This window comes from Protomyctophum parallelum, assembly GCF_964188405.1.
Source record: "Protomyctophum parallelum genome assembly, chromosome: 16".
NCBI classification, from domain to species: domain Eukaryota; kingdom Metazoa; phylum Chordata; class Actinopteri; order Myctophiformes; family Myctophidae; genus Protomyctophum; species Protomyctophum parallelum.
In genome coordinates this window covers 3,922,776-3,943,252 of record NC_139711.1, presented here as the reverse complement: position 1 = coordinate 3,943,252, position 20,477 = coordinate 3,922,776, and the positions used below count along the sequence as shown (strand labels likewise).

The window sequence follows — 20,477 nt, the reverse complement described above, 5'->3', positions numbered from 1 at the left end:
ATCTGATCTCAGGTCAGGCGTATATAGCTGTCTGTGTCCAGAGCTAAACCGCTGGGCTGATCAGCACCACACTGTTTGTGCACAATTCCAGTAAGGTACAGAACTACACCTCCACTTTTTTTTTCACATAAAGTCTGGTACTTTTTGGAATATTTAGCTTTTGGGTTATTAAGTCAAAGAGGCACAGATCTGGCTGAAACCTTGCCTATAAATTAATCGATCATAGATTGTCATACACGACTCACGAATCACTGGAACATTCTGACATACACTATCCTGGACTAAAGAAAGGTATTGAGTAGTGCCCGACAAATATGGAGGTGTTCCCAATCCCGACATGTCTTATATAGAACGAGCTTCGCACAGCACACTTCGTGGAGCCAATGGAAAGGGGAGGACAGGATCTGCTAACTTCAGCTCATTGCTATGACACGCGCAAACGGCGGCGCTAATTGAAGGCTGTGAATAATGCAGGAGTAAGTGGCTGAATATAGACAGGTGGATAATTACACAGCCGCCTCCCTCCCACTTTGTCCAGTGTAACCCATTCTGACCTGAGATCAGATTCATACGAGGTTTCCACTGGACACACGCCGGTCTGACGAACCCATTCTGACCTGAGATCAGATTAAAAAAATGTCAGTCGTTCTTTGATTTTTCAAAAATAGCAGACCTACAAGTTCATATCGCGCCACTCGGTGGCGCGATATGAGCTTGTAGATCTGCTATTTTTAAATAGCTAAAGCATGACATGATGCTGACACCAAAATGGGTGCCCGGTCAGAATGGGATAAAGTCCACGGAATGCAAGAGCATGAAACCAGATGAACGAGGTTGCATAGTAACTACACTAATGTGACAATCAATTATATAGCGTACTGTATCTATAATGCGCATGTGATTAGAATGCCAGAATGCCGTGAAATAACACGTTTTAGTACTTTTGCGTTATGGAAGGAATTTGACTCACTTTGATTATCCTGATATCAGACAACTGAACAGTTGATCCTCCATTTCAAGCGGTCCACTCCACTCAGTGGAGTGTCTTGACCTGCACGCGAGATTTACACAGTACAGCAAAGTATAAGAAGAATTCTGCCAAACATGTACAGTTTGGTTGTCGGTGAATATGTACGTATTTTTGGGGTATCTTGGGTGGCACATATGCAGTGATTTAAATAGGTTTTCAATGGAATGAGACCCAGGATGCAGGGATAGTCTTTTAGTCTTTTAGAGTCCCACTTCAACGATGCTAGGAGTCATATTTTGCCTTTTTTTTTTTTTACAAATTGCTGCATTTAACTTTTATCTGGTTATAATGTGGTTATATTCATGTAGGAAACAGAAGAAGAAATTATTATTATTTATAACTAAAGCTATCAAAATAAACTAGAATATGATAAACGGTACAGTAGTTCAGTAGTGCATCCCGTTGGATGCAGAGTTGTCGTTGTTTGATTGCGTCCCTTAACTATAAACTGTGTTTTTGGGATGCAACATGCACCCTGTTTTAATCTCTGCATATGGGTAAAGTTTGTTGGGAGAGTGATCTCTCTCTCGCCACTTATAATGTAACTGTAGGTCGGTCGACCAGGTCTACATTGGGAGAAGAATACAAAATATCCAATCATGTGGATCTCCGGCTTCATGTGACCAGCCTGCGTCGTCTATGCTACTATATCTACTGTATAATATGACTCCATCTTTGAGCAAGGTTCTAGCCTTTAACCCTTTTAGGCCTGACGTCGAAATGTAAAACAAAAAAAAAAAGTCTTCTAAATTCTGAAAGTTTTCTGAAATACCTCATGTTTCTGTATCAGTGGTGCTCAATATTGCATGTCAAGGACCCCTAGAATTATATGTAATTGGCCGCCGACCCCCCCAGAAGCAAATATTTGAGTTAAAAACTTTCACTCTGATGAAATGATTTGAGGCACATTTTCATGATTTTTCAAAAAATAGCAGACCTACAAGCTCGTAGCGCGCCACTCGGTGGCGCGCTATGAGCTTGTAGATCTGCTATTTTTCAATAGCCAAATTATAACACAATGTTTAAAACACCAAAAGGGGTTCCCGCCCCGAAATGGGTTAACTTCCAATATGAAATTTATGTCAAAATATTTCAAAAAAGTGGCACAAACACAAACACACATACAGGAGAGCAGACAAACAGACAGACCAACCATCTTAGAGAGAAGAAGGCTTGCCTTCTGCAGAGTGTAGAATCGTTGAAAAGAAGAAGGCCTCAGGATGCGTTGTATGTTACTCGGCAAGAATCTTTATTAAAGTTGCTAAGGAGTCACATTTAACCCATTCTGACCGGGCACCCATTTTGGTGTCAGCATCATGTTATGCTTTAGCTATTTAAAAATAGCAGATCTACAAGCTCATATCGCGCCACCGAGTGGCGCGATACGAGCTTGTAGGTCTGCTATTTTTGAAAAATGGGTTAAGTTATAAGCTAAAGTAAACATAGTTTGGACAGCTTACTTCCATGGGATGACAGTTCGGGCATGTGACTGTCCGATGGTCGCTTGCACTGCCCCTATATAGTTCTGAATATAAGGGGTGTGTGCATGTGCGTGTGTGTGTGTGTGTGTGTGCGCGCGCGCGCGCGTGTGTGCGTGCGTGCATGCATGTGTATGTGCATGAAGCCAATTAGTCCGACATGTTTGTGTCTGGTTAATTGAGTTATAATAATGTGTACATCCTAATAAGTAAATTATACATGCACAAGGCCATTTCAATATTCAGACAACACAGATCACATCCTCTCTGGGATATACTTGGTACATACAATATAAGACATCAAATATATTGGTACATTCAGTATAAATAATTTCCTTAAAAGGCCAAATTACATTGACGTATTGCATTGACTGTTGTGAGTGTCTGTAAGAGACTGATTGTAAGAGTTACAGATTTCCCAGGGTGCCGAAGCCGATAACACCCCACTGCTTATACAACCAAGCTTCATGTATGAATGGTTTGGGCAAGAGATTATCCGTCTGCGGATCAATACAGCACATTACAATCGGCCCCGTCAGGAAAGACCGTCGATGCATCGCAATACTCTACAGCTTTGAGGTAAAAAAGTAAAAAAAACGATCATTCGACTGGCAGTAGAATCCCATTCTCTAAACTCTTTAACGGGGAAATAAGATCCGCGTTTGCCCAGATCTCCGTGCCAACACTATGAGGCAAAGAGGAAAATTAGGTGAGATCGGAGCTGCCAAGAGGCTTAACCTGAGATCTGGATTTATCCCCCCCACGTGACGCTCATCTTAAAGGAGAATCCCATACTAGAAGGCTTTCTTACCTTTCTTTGTAGTCGTTACGTCCCCACCAAAGAGGTCCAGGTGTTATTTTGTGCAAAAGCTCCTTATTGGCTATTTCCCCTACCATAAGCCCTACATGAATTGCATTGAATTGAATGGGAATTGAATGGGGCTATGGGGTGTTGTGCTAATTCACTTTTTTTTGTTGTTGTATACATCCTTCATAATGTAAATAATATCCCAAGCGGCACACTTTACTACTTATTTCGAAGCGAATTAGCACAACACCCCATAGCCCCATTCAATTCAATGCAATTCATTGAGGGCTTATGGTAGTGGAAATAGCCAATAAGGAGTTTTTGCACAAAATAACACCTGGACCTCTTTGGTGGGGACGTAACAACTACAAAGAAAGGTAGAACACTTTTTCAATCATTACATAGAGATGACTAGATGCTCCTCTGACCTGCAGCACCTGATCGATCTGTTCATCCATACAGCAACATTCTAAAGCATTTTCATCTAGCCTATAAGACGGATCACACCATGCTGACCATATTGAATTAACCACTTAAGTCTGTCAGGATTTGTCAGAATTGTATTGAAAGGATAATAGCCCCTTGATATGCAGCGTCTCATTTTAGAGGGGCTCCCGTACACAGGGAAAAACATTTACATACAGTACACACATAGACCGTGCACAATAGACAATACAGACATGTACAGATACAGTTAGCTTGCTCACCCTCTCCCCCATCCCCCCCCCCCAACTCTTTTTGGACAAGCATATTGAGACTAGTACAGTACAGTGACTTGAAACAGGGGTCAGAAGTAAACAGCAGTACGGGCAGTGTTAGTTAGTTAGTTAGTTAGTTAGTTTTATTGAGACAATAGCATCTCCCTACTTTGTAATCCCTCCCCCTCTCCAGTTCTAAGTTTGCAATTCGTCTTTGGAGACTGTAGGAGGGGAGAGGGGGTGTGCCATATTATCCCATTCTGACCTGAGATCAGATTCATACGAGGTTTCCACTGGACACACACTGGTCTGATGAACCCATTCTGACCTGAGATCAGCTTCTAAAAATGTCAGTCGTTCTTCGATTTTTTTCAAAAATAGCAGACCTACAAGCTCGTATCGCGCCACTCGGTGGCGCGATACGAGCTTGTAGATCTGCTATTTTTCAATAGCTAAAGCATAACATGATGCTGACACCAAAATGGGTGCCCGTTCAGAATGGGTTAAACTGAGTCAAAGATGTGGGAGCTGAGATGAGGGTGTGGCAGAGGAAATAATTTGCATAAACAGCGCCCCCACCACATCAGGACATTGTGGGTACTGCAGCTAAAACTGCCTTAGAAGCCCAGATAGAAATGACACGGACTGGTTATATCAGAGTGGTGATTTTTTTTATCTCAAAACCATTACAAATACGTTTGAGGGACGTCGTGAACAATATGATATTAAATATTAGAAACTGTCTTAAAATGCATGTACCTTTTAATCAGTGTCTAATAATGCACAGCTTTACCCAAAGGACAATTCGCTATTGCAAAGATCTCTATCTTGCATTCCCCTGTCATCCAAGCTTGGAATACTGTGGGAATTACAACAACATATCAACTTAGATCAAAGCTTGGGGGAACATTAACAACATGCATCGCAAGAATCTTAATCATCAGCTGCTCCACTCGCATATGACTTCAGAAATGCCATACAGAATTAAAACACATTCTGACCGGGCACCCATTTTGGTGTCGGCATCATGTTATGCTTTAGCTATTGAAAAATAGCAGATCTACAAGCTCATATCGCGCCACCGAGTGGCGCGATACGAGCTTGTAGGTCTGCTATTTTTGAAAAATCGAAGAGCGACTGACATTTCTAGAATCTGATCTCAGGTCAGAATGGGTTCATCAGACCAGTGTGTGTCCAGTGGAAACCTTCGTATGAATCTGATCTCAGGTCAGAATGGGTTAAATGAACCACATTTGGCCCTGGAATGTAACCGTGTGTACTCTCACGCACACGACGTGGAGACTCTTGTCCAGGACAGGCTTCAGACACGCCTCCTCAGGAGCAGTGTGCAGCCCGGCCCTGAGTCATTTGGTTTTTGTGATTTTTTTTGTTGTGTGTGATGTCCCCTTGAAAAATGACCATGGTGTTCTAAAAAGCACTGTGTTTGGTTTTTTTTTTGCTTGGTGGATGCCCCCCCCCTCTCCCCACATGATGCCCCAGGCAACTGCCTGTTCTGCCTGATGGGAGGGCCGGCTCTGCTCAGGAGACTTGGCGTCATCTGAACCCATTTCCGTTTGGCCTTAGGAACCCGTATGCGGCCGCATATATGCCCTTCCTGACATCGACCCTGTATATAGGCAGGGTTCGAACTCGCAACCTTTCCACAACCTTTTCGATGAATTGAGCTACACAAGGACCCCGCAATGGAAACAATTAAGCCATATATAGGCTGCCTTTCTTGGGTTTAAAAATCCACTTATAGCAGACCTTGTATTGAACAATCAATGAATCAATTCACATGAAAGGCATATGCGCTATAACCACTACACTAGGGCGGTCCATACATCTTTAAAGCATTACAGGTACATATTCCTAAATTGAAGCTTCTTAACGTTCATTTAAAAAGACGTTCCTGGCTGCCAGAAAGCACAGGCTCCTGGCAGCTGGCCAGTCTCCACACTCTCTCCCATTTAACCAATGGAGACGTTCGTTGTTTTAATGGAACTTTAATTTCCACTGTGATATTAAATGGTGCTAATTAACATACACTAGAGATTGAATTACACTTATGAAGTTATAGGCATACTCTACCTTATGATGTTAGGAAATGTACCGTATACTGTACATAGGTTGCCCATATTTGTACGTATTCTCATCGTATAGGCCCATATGAGTGTGTGGGTTGATTAAACTGTCACGGTCGTGTATGGGGACGTATAATTCAGTAAGCTTAAGTTATCACTGTGTATGTGTATGTAAAAGGATGAAGAAATTAAGGCCTTTTTTCATAGCAGCCATACATGAAACCACGTTGCAGGGTAAACACAGGTGTTACCAATGATACTAATTTAACCCATTCTGACCGGGCACCCATTTTGGTGTCAGCATCATGTTATGCTTTAGCTATTTAAAAATAGCAGATCTACAAGCTCATATCGCGCCACCGAGTGGCGCGATACGAGCTTGTAGGTCTGCTATTTTTGAAAAATCGAAGAGCGACTGACATTTTTAGAATCTGATCTCAGGTCAGAATGGGTTCATCAGACCAGTATGTGTCCAGTGGAAACCCTCGTATGAATCTGATCTCAGGTCAGAATGGGTTAAGTTCTGTTCTATACTTAGGGTAGAGTCTTTCCGGTAAGACAGCATCCCTGACTAGTTTGACCTTAGCGGAACAGAAATGCAATTAGCATGATTGATAGTTGGTAACACCTTTGTTTACCCTATACTGTTTCATGTCAAAATGTCTGATATGCTATAGTGTATAATAATGGCCAATGCTGTGATAGGAAAATATGCAAGATGCTGCATTATCGTGTGTGTGTGTGTGTGCGTGTGTGCGTGTGCGTGCGTGCGTGTGCGCACGCGTGCATAAACGACATGCTAAAATCATAACAATGCAAACTGAAGCCCAACAGGCAACAACAGGAGGGAATGCTGACCTGCTAAATTTACGTAATGTATACTCGCGCACATGCACAGGTTCACTAAAGCATCCCTTTTTTCCTTCTTTTTTAAAAAAACCCATTTTGGGCCGGGAACCCCTTTTGGTGTTAGCATTAGGTTATGCTTTAGCTATTGAAAAATAGCAGATCTACAAGCTCGTAGCGCGCCACCGAGTGGCGCGCTACGAGCTTGTATAGGTCTGCTATTTTAGAAAAATCGAAGAACGACTGACACGGAAACACGGCTTTTTCAGAAAAACTGTCAGGATGCAGACGACATTTTTAGAATCTGATCTCGGGTCAGAATGGGTTGACATAATGCAAAACCGTTGACTTCGATGCAGTCAAGGACCCCCAAATTAATATTGTATTTGGCTAATACTTCGTACCAGGGACTCAATTTTTGTTGTTGTTTTTTCTCATATTTTACTCTGTTGAAGACGCCATATATAGAGCATCTATCAGTGGTTTTCTGGACCCCACCTCATAGGGAGAATGAGGCCTCACAAAAACATCCCCGTCCCCCGATGGGCAGGGAACAAAACGGAACAATGCAAAATATATAAGAGCAGGAAACAGCAGAACTAGGACTCAAACTAGGCCGGCCATGCCTCCATGCCTCAGGGGGTGGCGAGGGGGGGGGTAGGGGGCCTCAGGGGGTATAGTGAGCGAGGCCTTCTGGGAACCGGGAGGTCGTTGGTTCCATCCTCATGCTCCCCAGCCAGGCTTCATGTGGAAGTGTCCCCGAGCGAGGCACTTAACCCCCTAACTGCTCCCGGGGCGCTGCTGTTCAGAATAGTCACCCACTATAGCTCCTAATAGTCAGGGTGGAACAATGCCACGTATCCACACTTTTTCCTGGGCTGTGTGTGCTCCAGTTCCTGTTGATTTCATTGGATATCATTGGTCATCTGAGCAGTTTCATTGGCTTTCATTGGATCAAATCGACAGGAACTGGAGCACATGCACAGCCCAGGAAAAGTGTGGATAGCAGTAGTTAGCATCTTGTGAGCCACGACTTCACATTTTGTTAACCACTTTAGGCCATTTCGACCTGACGTCGAAATTCAAAAATAGCAGACCTACATGCTCGTAAGCGCGCCACTCGGTAGCGCGCTATATGAGCTTGTAGATCTGCTATTTTTCAATAGCTTTCACATTGTGTTTGTGTTTGTGTAACTTTCACATTGTGTGTGTGCATGTGTGCGCGTGCCTATAGTATTGCTATGAGCTTGTAGATCTGCTATCTTTCAATAGCTTTCACATTGCGTGTGTGTGTGTGTGTGTGTGTGTGTGTGTGTGTGTGTGTGTGTGTGTGTGTGTGTGTGTGTGTGTGTGTGTGTGTGTGTGTGTGTGTGTGTGTGTGTGTGTGTGTGTGTGTGTGTGTGTGTGTGTGTGTGTGCGCGTGCCTATAGTATTGCTATTGTTTCCACTGTATATCATTTTCAAAGGAGTTGCAGCCAGCAGGTAAACAAACGGGTTGATTTAAAACGGCAATTATCTTATCCACGCTAAGCTAATGCAGGGAACCTTCAGACAGGGCTATACTCAGCCACGCTAAGCTAAAGCAGGGAACCTCCAGACATGGCTATACTCAGCCACGCTAAGCTAATGCAGGGAACCTTCAGACAGGGCTATGCTCCGCCACGCTAAGCTAATGCAGGGAACCTTCAGACAGGGCTATGCTCCGCCACGCTAAGCTAATGCAGGGAACCTTCAGACAGGGCTATGCTCCGCCGCGCTAAGCTAATGCAGGGGAACCTCCAGACAGGGCTATGCTCCGCCACGCTAAGCTAATGCAGGGGAACCTCCAGACAGGTCTATACTCCGCCACGCTAAGCTACCTTGTGTTTGGTCAAGCGGGGATAGAAAGAGGGAATCTTTTTTTCTTTCTTAGTATTTGTATAAGATCCAAAAACTAGGTGGTGGTGGTATACAGTGAGTTTAAACTAGGTGGTGGTGGTATACAGTGAGTTTAAACTAGGTGGTGGTGGTATACAGTGAGTTTAAACTAGGTGGTGGTGGTATACAGTGAGTTTAAACTAGGTGGTGGTGGTATACAGTGAGTTTTGCTGCTGCCCATATCCTCCTCCACCTGCTGTGTATGGTTCAGTCTGTGTGCAGCCGGGCAGGGTTTAATTGGAGTCCCCGCTGACTTGTTTATCCCATTCTGAACGGGAACCCATTCTGGTGTTAGCACCATGTTACGCTTTAGCTATTGAAAAATAGCAGATCTACAAGCCCGTAGCGCGCCACCGAGTGGCGCGCTACGAGCTTGTAGGTCTGCTATTTTTTTGAAAAATCGAAGAGCGACTGACATTTTTTTAGAATCTGATCTCAGGTCAGAATGCGTTATAATCAGACCAGTGTGTGTCCTAGTGGAAACCTCGTATGAATCTGATCTCATGGTCAGAATGGGTTATTATGCTCTGCCTCTGCCTGTCAACACACAGCCGTTCTGTGAGCCTCTACTCTTTTGCGCAATATGAGCTCTTAATGGCTGCCCTCAAAAGTTCTCCTCAAAGTATACTGTGCTGTTATAAGGCCAAGTACCTAAAAAAATGAGGGAAATAAAAAAAAAAGGGCAGGGGAAAGCAAAATAGCACGGTTAACTAGCTCCCCTGGTTACTTCTGGTTATAACACCGCGGCCATTTCCGCCCGGGTCATAAACCACCGCTGTGACTTTACGGGCTCATAAAGCACGGGAATGCTTATTTGGCCAATCAGATCGCCGGGCTGGAGGTACCCGTTTTATAACGGCATTTAACTGTAATAACTTGTGGCCTGAATGGTTTCTAACTAGACGCGTTATGCTCACACGCGGGCACATCAACGCACGCACGCACGCACACACACACACACACACACACACACACACACACACACACACACACACACACACACACACACACACACACACACACACACACACACACACAAACACACACACACATGTGCACAAGGTGCACTTAATTTCTATCCACCTACACACAAGCGCCCGGACACAATCAAATAGCCTTTCTACGCACTATATAACACATTCTTATTCTTCCTCATGATATGATATTAAATATTATAGATCATATACTGTATAATATGTTGCTATATTTTTAAGCTTTCCGTATAGACCGCGGCCCTCTTTCTATATAGAGGGTGTTCAGGTGCGTGTCGGTCGTCACCGTAAGGATCCGTATCGCACGTGCGCACGTATACTGTATACTGCATGTGTGTGTGTGTGTGAGCATACACACGTGTGTGAGCATACTGTACATAGAGAGAGAGAGAGAGAGAGAGAGAGAGAGAGAGAGAAGGGGTGGGGGGGTAGATTCAGTGCGAGAGAGAGAGAGGGAGAGATAGATATAGGTGTGAATAGGGGAGAAATGATTGCCGTTCCTTCAGCGTGACAATGACAGGTGATGGAGGTGAAAATGACTTTGGTCTCTCCGTAGCGGTGCGGTGCGTTGTGTTGCCGGGGGAGAGAGAGAGAGAGAGAGAGAGAACGGAGAGACTCTGCTCTGCTGTGTGTGTGTGTGTGTGTGTGTGTGTGTGTGTGTGTGTGTGTGTGTGTGTGTGTGTGTGTGTGTGTGTGTGTGTGTGTGTGTGTGTGTGTGTGTGTGTGTGTGTGTGTGTGTGTGTGTGTGTGTGTGTGTGTGTGCGCTGCTTTCTCCTGGCAGCTAGCGCACGTATATACGGCTGTCTCATTAGCATGTGTCACCACTCCTCACGAACTCTGCCGCGGCTGACACGTAATAACTGTGGATGCACATGTTTGTGTTATTTGTGCGTGTCTTGCGTGTGCGTGTGCGTGTGTGCGTGCGTTGGTTTATCCTACTCCGCGTGTCATTGGATTTGCCACCGCGACTCGAGCTCTCCACTGCAGTCGTTTGACTCCTGACTCTGGATTTGTACAGCACATGGTCAGAGGTCAAAGGGTCAGAGGCTATAAAGCTATACATCGCTGTGTGTCACGCGTTAAAGTGCTTTTTCTCTCCGGAAATTATAACGGCAGGAATTGGGTTAATTTTACATTAGGGGAAATGATATCGTTGCCGTCGGTTGGAAACCATTTTTTCTTTATTATAATATTTACAACTCACAACATTTGTTGACTGTTACTATAGGGCAATAATTTACGGAGGAAATGTTTCTATACCTAACTATGGTATAGTTAAACTACTACTTAGTTGAGAAAAATGTACAGTGTTATTAATAATTATGATTCCGATATTTATTGAATGAAATGTGTCAAAATGTTGCCAAACATGCAGTATCATATCTGTGGTGTCTCTCACCTGCACAAGAGACTGTATACAGGGCTGTATTTTGCGTGTCTTAACCCATTCTGACCTGAGATCAGATTCATACGAGGTTTCCACTGGACACACACTGGTCTGATGAACCCATTCTGACCTGAGATCAGATTCTAAAAATGTCAGTCGTTCTTCGATTTTTTTCAAAAATAGCAGACCTACAAGCTCGTATCGCGCCACTCGGTGGCGCGATATGAGCTTGTAGATCTGCTATTTTTAAATAGCTAAAGCATAACATGATGCTAACACCAAAATGGGTGCCCGTTCAGAATGGGTTAAGACCTGGAGGCGTGGTCAATGCCATTTGGCTATTCTGAGTGGCTCAAAGAGCATTGACCACGCCCCCCAGGTCTTAAGGTAAGTAATAAGACCTGGTACTTATAAGACACGCAAAAATACAGCCCATAATGACTCTATTTCTGCTGCTATATGTACATAATCTGGTGCAAATTATCTGGTACCTGCACAAGAGGCATCTCTCATGTTACGCATATATCTGACATTATGTTCTTGCTTCCCTGGTTTCCCTTTCTCTATTATTCCTTGCCCATATGCGTCTTTTCTTGAATCTGAAAAAAACACTCGTAATTTCAGCCACACTTTCATACCTGTAGCGTCTAAAAGATCCCGTTGAAATTGAAGTCAGAAAACAGCTGGAAGCTGCAGCTATACTCCTTGTATATAATCTTGTTATAATCTCTCTGTCAGACATTCAGACTGACCTGGGGCCTGCCACTATGCAGGCCCCGGCAAGAGTTCAATCAACCGCCTCCCAGGCTCTCTGCACTGAACCAGAAACTTCCGCGAAAACGGAGCACAGCGGGCTTACATAACCGTCTAAATTGCATGAAAAGGCGACCTCTCTCTCCACGCTGCATGCATGCACTGTACATTAAGTATATATATATCTGCAGTATAGTGAGATCTTACGTGAGCATATCAATACCAGGGGCAGGAGCAGCGGAGGCAGCTAATTTGAAGGCCGATAGAAGGAACATGATTAATCCATTCTGACCGGGCACCCATTTTGGTGTCGGCATCATGTTATGCTTTAGCTATTTAAAAATAGCAGATCTACAAGCTCATATCGCGCCACCGAGTGGCGCGATACGAGCTTGTAGGTCTGCTATTTTTTTGAAAAATCGAAGAACGACTGACATTTTTTAGAATCTGATCTCAGGTCAGAATGGGTTCATCAGACCATTGTGTGTCCGGCGGAAACCTCGTTATGAATCTGATCTCAGGTCAGAATGGGTTAAAAGCACACACACACGGCTCCGGTGGAGGGACAACCGTGATGAAAGACGCCATAGCCCAGATGAGACCCGACGCGGGGATGAAACAAAGTGTCGCGGCATTGATCTGTCCCCAGAGCCCCAGGTTGTTATAGCTACAGCGCATGTGGGCCACAATCATATTCCAATCTAGCACTAACTCGCGAGCTCATAACTGTCAAGTTTTCATGTCGCACACGGCGGCGCACACAGCGACGTGTTCCGTCAAAAGGACGCCCTCAGGAAAGAAAAAAAAAAAAAAAAAAGTTTGTTGTCGATCTCAAACCTCGGCGGTTGTAAATTAGCGCGGCTAACGTCGTGTTCTCCCCCCCCCCCCCCCCCCGACCTATAGCGGGAGGAGGAGGTTCAGTGCATATTGGTGACATGCATATGAGCGTAACGTGAAGCCTGGACGTTCTCTATCCCCCCCAGAGAGCAATAGCAGCTGGATCAGAATAATCTAATATGGGGGCCTCCTGTCGAGGGGGAGCTATATCCATATCGCTTATCGGATCCCTGCATTCAATAACGGGGAGCTCGTACACCAACTGATGCAGTTATATACGACTGAAATGTTTTGTTCAAATTCGCCTATCTTTCCTTCTGCCCTTTGTGTGTGTCGGCTGGTGTGTGCGTGTGCGTGCGTGTGTGTGTGTGCGTGTGTGTGTGTGTGTGTGTGTGCGTGCACAGACTCGATGGATGGTTGCTCCACAGACTGCAATGGGAACGGGGAGTGTGTGGCCGGCCACTGCCACTGTTTCGCCGGGTTCCTGGGCCCCGACTGCGCCAAAGGTCAGTCTATACGTCCGTTCCCCTCAGCCCTGCTTCACCTCCCGTGTTCTCCAAGTCTCTTATATCACCTCCTCTCGGTTTGTCTCTCGCTGCATGTTTCGCTTTGTCTTTCCTCTTCCGTCTCTCTTTTAGGGCTGCAACTGTTAATCTAACTGGATTCAACCAATTATTAAACAGTTCTATACTGCGAATCACGCTTTACCCGCATTTTAATCAAATATTCTACGCTGCCGAGATTGTTTTATTGCCTTTAGAGCATACGCTGAATTATTTTGATCCGTGGAAATCCAGCGGAAAAAAAGGTTCGTCCGTTTGTTATGAACGATCGCACCACCCGCCATCTTGGTGCGCCGCAAGACCACAGCACGAGACCCACCTCCATGAGGCGTTGTACCCCCGTTCATTTGCAATTGGCCTCAATTTCCCAGAAGCCCTAGCAGCCCACAGCATGTGTTGATTTCCGGTGTCATCATAATAACATGAAGGTCTTTTATTTATTAAAATACGGCGAATTAAACACATAAAACAAAAGGCGGGAATGTCGTATTATACACGCGGTGGAAAACTGGATTAAACAATTAGCGGGCCGTCAAACTGTTGAAAAAAGAAAAAAAACATTTGAATAGATTAAAATAAAATAATCGATTGCCAAAGAATCTGCTATAGTTGCAGCCCTATATATCTGTCTCTCTCTATAGCCCGAGTCTGCCTTTGTGAAATGATCGCAGCCGTATACGTCGACTGTGATACGGTATCACGGCCTGTGATTTATTTACGCTCATCTCTTATCCCATTCTGACCTGAGATCAGATTCATACGAGGTTTCCGACTGGACACACACTGGTCCTGATCAACCCATTCTGACCTGAGATCAGATTCTAAAAAATGTCAGTCGCTCTTCGATTATTCAAAAATAGCAGACCTACAAGCTCGTATCGCGCCACTCGGTGGCGCGATACGAGCTTGTAGATCTGCTATTTTTAAATAGCTAAAGCACGACGTGATGCCGACACCAAAATGGGTGCCCGGTCAGAATGGGTTATTCATGCGCACCTCTCAAACCTGACTCACGTGTTCATCTTATAAAAACTCTGGCTCTCCAAAGTTAGAAGCGACAGTTTTTTTTCAAAAAAGAAAAAAAAAAGTGCTGTGATGTGACACACTGCTTCAGGGAATAGAGGATCAAACGTGTGCGTATGCACACACGCACACACACACACACACACACGCACACACACACGCACACACACACACACCTGCGACACGCGCACATCCCTTCTGCGCAATCTTTTCTCCAGAAAATGAAGTCTTTGGATTGCCGTTCTATAATCCGTCTGAGAGTCTCTCCAGCTGGCGTCGGGGAGGAAGTCTGTCAGGCAATGTCGTCAGCCTTGTCATCGACAGGCTATGCGTGAAGCCCCTCTCTCTCCCTCTCTCCCTCTCCCCTTCCCTCTCTCTGGGCTGTCATTACATTAGCCACACAGCTCTCCATCTTTACATGGAGATATCTCTGCCTTCCTACCCTCCTCCATCATCCTCTCCTCTCCCCCCCTAATCTCGCGCTTTCACGATTGTTTTCACGGCCTGTTCAGACTGAGCGAGGAGGGGGGACGTCAGGGGAGGGGGGGGGGGATTTCCCACAATTCCACGGGTTGACGTCGTCGTCGTATAGCCCGGGCTCAGGTGGTGCTTGAGTAAATTGAAACAGCGTGAGGGATAAGCTTGTGTTGTGCGCGTGCGCGTGTGCGCGTGTGCGTGTGCGTGTATATGTTGAAGAGAGACAGAGGGTCTCCGCTCGAGGATTTGCTGAAGCCGTGCACGGGCGGAGATAAGGGAGCGTATACAGCCCCAGTCGCGGCAGGTCGTTCTATACGGTCTCACAGCTGATTATACCGCGGTGAGACCCGGCGCACGCTCTCGCTATGCTATATACACCATATGTATAGTTTTAACCCATTTTGGGGCCGGGAACCCCTTTTGGTTGTTTTAACCCATTCTGACCTGAGATCAGATTCTAAAAATGTCTATTACATCCTGACAGTTTCATTATTAACCCATTCTGACCTGAGATCAGATTCTAAAAAATGTCAGTCGCTCTTCGATTTTTCAAAAATAGCAGACCTACAAGCTCGTATCGCGCCACTCGGTGGCGCGATGTGAGCTTGTAGATCTGCTATTTTTAAATAGCTAAAGCACGACATGATGCCGACACCAAAATGGGTGCCCGGTCAGAATGGGTTAAACGTTATGTTATAATTTAGCTATTGGAAAACAGCAGATCTTTACAAGCTCGTATAGCGAGCTTGTAGGTCTGCTATTTTTGAAAGATCATGAACCTGTGGTGCAAAGCTTTGAATAATATACTCTTTCAGAGGGAATGTTTTTAACGGAAACCTTTGCTTCTGGGAGGTGGGGTCCCTGAAACAGCACATTTTCAGATGGGGGGGGGGGGGGGGGGTCAGCGGCCAATTTCATATATTTCTAGGGGTCCTTGACATGAAATATTGAGAACCACCACTGATATAGAAACATGAGGTTTTTCAGGGGAAAAAAAAGACATTTAAAAAAGAAAATACATTTTTTAGAATTTCGACGTCGGGCCTAAATGGGTTAATGCTGCTGTCTCTGTGCTATGTGTTATATCTTGACAGATTCATGCCCGGTGCTGTGCAGCGGCAACGGCGTGTACGAGAAGGGCAAGTGCGCGTGCCTGGCCGGCTGGAAGGGCGCCGAGTGCAACGTGGAGGAAGGGCAGTGCATCGACCCCACCTGCTCCAACCACGGGAACTGCATCCAGGGCATCTGCATCTGCGGCCCGGCGTACAAGGGAGTCAACTGCGAACTAGGTAATCTGACCCGAGATCAGATTCTTAAAAAAATGTCTCGTCTGCATCCTGTGACAGTCCTTCTGGAAAAAGCTATGGTTCTATGTGTCAGTCGTTCTTTGATTTTTCAAAAAAAAAAAAATAGCAGACCTACAAGCTCGTAGCGCGCCACTCGGTGGCGCGCTATGAGCTTGTAGATCTGCTATTTTTTTAAATAGCTAAAGCATAGTCAACTGCGAACTAGGTAATCTCACATGTATGTATACTATAGGCCTATGTGTGTGTACTATGGGGGAGGCCATTCTGACCTGAGATCAGATTCTATAAATGTCTTCTGCATCCTGACAGTCTTCTGAAAAGCCATGTTTCTATGTTAGTCGTTCTTCGATTTTTCAAAAATAGCAGACCTTCAAGAGAAAAAACTTGTTCCTCCATAATTAATCATTTGTAATTTGATGAATCCGACAGGTTTCTCCAAGTACTTTGAGATGTTTCATACTAAGACTAGCTAAGACTAGCTATGCGCGATTTAGCATTCAGGTGGGGAAAAGTAGGCTTATAGAGGACACTGGTCAGTTCAGTATGAAAATTTATTATAATTTTTTTTTAATCAAATCTATTCTTCTTTTTTTTTCTTAAAGTCCTATTATTATTATTATTATTATTATTATTATTATCATCTTAAACGTTTGCTGTCATTGCGCAATGCTACGGACCACGTCTCACACACATTTCCCTCCCCTTTGCACTTCCGCGTGCGTGTCTGGACCTGTAAGGGTCCATTTGGTTCCATGTGTACTGTACATGGAACATGAGATACAGTTTAGTGTACATGAGCGTGTACACAAGTCCCAAGGACCCGTTTGAGAGCCACTGAAGTAATACCACTGATCAATTGATCAGTGAATGATGATGATGATGATGATGAGGTTGACGGCAGTGCCAGTGCTGTCTCCTCGGCTGCAGTTGGTGATGAAGGTCGTTAGCGTGTAGCGTTAGCTATACAGTATAGGCTGGCCTGTGGAGACAGAGTCAGGTGTTTGACCTTCAGCCGAGCTGAGCTGAGCTGAGCTCTGGCTCAGAACACACAGCTGTAATTATCACACACACACTGCTGGAGCGTGTGCGCACACACAGACACACACACACACACACACACGCACACACACAGACGCACGTATGTACACGCATGCACACATATGCATATTATATTATATCCACACACACACCAGCCCATTCCATCCCTTATCAAAGCCCTGCCTTCTCTAAGTGTCCTATGAAGTGTAATGTCGTGGAACCGATACAGTGATTGTCTCCGGGGGTGGTTAACTGCTGGATGGGCATGCAAAGAACACTGCTTTCACACCCACTGGTCCTATGATTTAACGAGAACCCAACCCCTCTCTCTCTCCCCGTCTCCGCAGTGGACTGCTCGGATCCTCAGTGCGGCGGCCACGGCGTGTGCTCGTGCGCGGCGAGTGCGTGTGCTCGGCGGGCTGGGCGGGGGTGAGCTGCGACGACCCCATGCCGGCCTGCCAGGAGCAGTGTTCGGGTCACGGCACCTACCTGGCCGAGTCGGACACCTGCGCCTGTCAGCCCAACTGGACGGGTTCCGATTGCTACACCGGTAAGACGACGGAGAAGATCACCACTTTGACTGTGACAACAACACACACCCGTAAAAGACACCCAAACTATAGTGGCAAGAACGTAACCTAATAATGACATTGCATTTTGCTGTCCCGGGTTCTCCCCGTCAAGTCACACAGTTTGTTTGGAAAGTATGTCGGACGGTGTCCTCGTAATTTTGCTCTGAAAGTGCAGCAAAATGGGGGAAGAATATTCACAAATCACACAGTATTAATCCAGAGTTCCACCGCGCGTAATACGACATTCCCCCGCTATTTGTTTAATGCGTTTAATTCGCAGTTTTAAAATAATTAAAAAGAAACGGAAAGCGTTTATTTATCCTGGACCTGATGACGAAGGCCGTCACGTTATATGATGACGAAAACCGGGAAATCAAGTCATCGTCTGGGCCGCTATAGGGCTTCTGGGAAATTGAGTTCAATGTAAGTGGACTGGGGGGGGTTTGTTTGGACTACAACGCCTCATGGAGGCGGATCCTGTAAGGCATTGTAATGGCCGCTGATGATCATAACATGCCGACGGACTATTTTTCGCCAGATTTTTGTCGTTGAAAGCTGCAAATACTTAGCCCACATTTCTCGCCTCTCTTTTTTTCCTCTATACTTCCCCCGTACGGAACGACGCGACACACGACCAAGTATACGGTACATACTTTCGCATCAAGAAACACCTCGGTTTTCACATCTACAGCTTGTAAACGTGCCAGAGTTATATAGCTGTAAGAGCTTCTCCAACAAAACAATGACTGGCTGTTATGGCTTTCCAGTTGTTACACACTGAACTGGTTGATGAGAGCTAAAATGTAGCCCATGCTAACCATTTTGGTGTGTAGCATCATGTCGTGCTTATAGCTATTGAAAATAGCAGATCTACAAGCTCATAGCGCGCCACCGAGTGGCGCGCTACGAGCTTGTAGGTCTGCTATTTTTGAAAAATCGAAGAACGACTGACATTTTTAGAATCTGATCTCAGGTCAGAATGGGTTAATCAGACCCAGTGTGTGTCCAGTGGAAATCTCGTATGAATCTGATCTCAGGTCAGAATGGGTTAGTGAACCAACCGACAGTTTACAGGTTGTGTCCAAGGGCTTGTCTCCTATAGCAACACGAGAGCATTTGGGTGAATGTATATATGCTTTATACGGAAATAAAGGCACGCACACGCACACACGCACCACACACACACACACACACACACACACACACACACACACACACACACACACACACACACACACACACACACACACACACACACAAAATTACTGCGCCAGCACATTGGGTGCTTCCATGAAAGTGCGTGTGTGTGTGTGTGTGTTTTTTCCAGATTCCATTTCCTGGGGCTTTCACAGATGTGAAAAAAGATAGGCCCATTTTGTGTGTGTGCGTGCGTGCGCGCGCACGTGTGTGTGTGTGTGTATGCATGTGAGTGCGCGTGCGTGCGGTGCGTGCGTGTCCACGTGTGCGTTTGAGTGCGCACATGTGTGCATGCATATATGACTGCGTGAGATCCCTTCATGCTGTCCGTAAATGAGATTTGTCCTCAGGATTCCTTAACCCATTCTGACCTGAGATCAGATTCATACGAGGTTTCCCGCGGACACACACTGGTCTGATGAACCCATTCTGACCTGAGATCAGATTATAAAAATGTCAGTCGCTCTTTGATTTTTCAAAAATAGCAGACCTACAAGCTCGTATCGCGCCACTCGGTGGCGCGATATGAGCTTGTAGATCTGCTATTTTTAAATAGCTAAAGCATAACATGATGCCAACACCAAAATGGGTGCCCGTTCAGAATGGGCTAATGGCAGCAATCTTAGAGACTCTTACGCTCTGCCACTTACATTACATTTAGACTGCAGCGCACGCACGCACGCACACACGCACGCACACACACACACCCGTATTCCCTTCAGCTAAACAACCGGGGGGGGAATGTATAAGAAGGGAAGAGGGAGAGAGAGAGAAGAGAGTGCTGCATTTAGCTGCGAGGCCTTTCACAGAGCTGCTACATACTGTAGAGAGGGAAACATCCAGCACGGCATTTGAAAGACTGGATTATAACTGTGTGTGTGTGTGTGTGTGTGTGTGTGTGTGTGTGTGTGTGTGTGTGTGGTGTGTGTGTGTGTGTGTGTGTGTGTGTGTGTGTGTGTGTGTGTGTGTGTGTGTGTGTGTGTGTGTGTGTGTGTGTGTGTGTGTGTGTGTGTGTGTGTGTGTGTGTGTGTGTGTGTGTGTGTGTGTGTGTGTGTGTGTGTGTGTGTGTGCAGATGTGTGTGGGGCTATGCACACTGAAACTCCTCAGTGTGGGGTCCATTTGGTTACACATTTGTACGCTTCCCGGAGCTAAAGCTGCTATAGCTTGGAACTTATTTGATTCACTTTTTAATGAATACATACTTTATTTTCAGAGTATTTTAATAAGATATAAAGCAAGCCTAGTGGTTGCGGGGTGGTCTCTCCACTCTTAACCGTTCTGACCTGAGATCAGATTCTAAAAAAATTCCTCTATACATCCTGACAGTTTTCTGAAAAAGCCTATGTTTCTATATGTCAGTGGTTCTTCGATTTTTCAAAAATAGCAGACCTACAAGCTCGTGGCGCGCCACCGAGTGGCGCGCTACGAGCTTGTGGGTCTGCTATTTTCCAATGGCTAAAGCTACACCA

The 20,477-nt window shown here is 45.3% G+C and overlaps 1 protein-coding gene across 1 annotated transcript in view; it reads left to right on the top strand.

The window, feature by feature from the left end:
- Positions 1–20,477, top strand: part of tenm1 (teneurin transmembrane protein 1) — a gene marked incomplete at both ends in the record, with an annotated part of 340,279 nt that overhangs the window by 129,089 nt on the left and 190,713 nt on the right. The window contains 4 exon segments of the mRNA XM_083785749.1: positions 13,235–13,336; positions 15,988–16,182; positions 17,586–17,626; positions 17,629–17,788. Of these exon segments, the coding sequence (XP_083641875.1) occupies positions 13,235–13,336; positions 15,988–16,182; positions 17,586–17,626; positions 17,629–17,788 (498 nt within the window).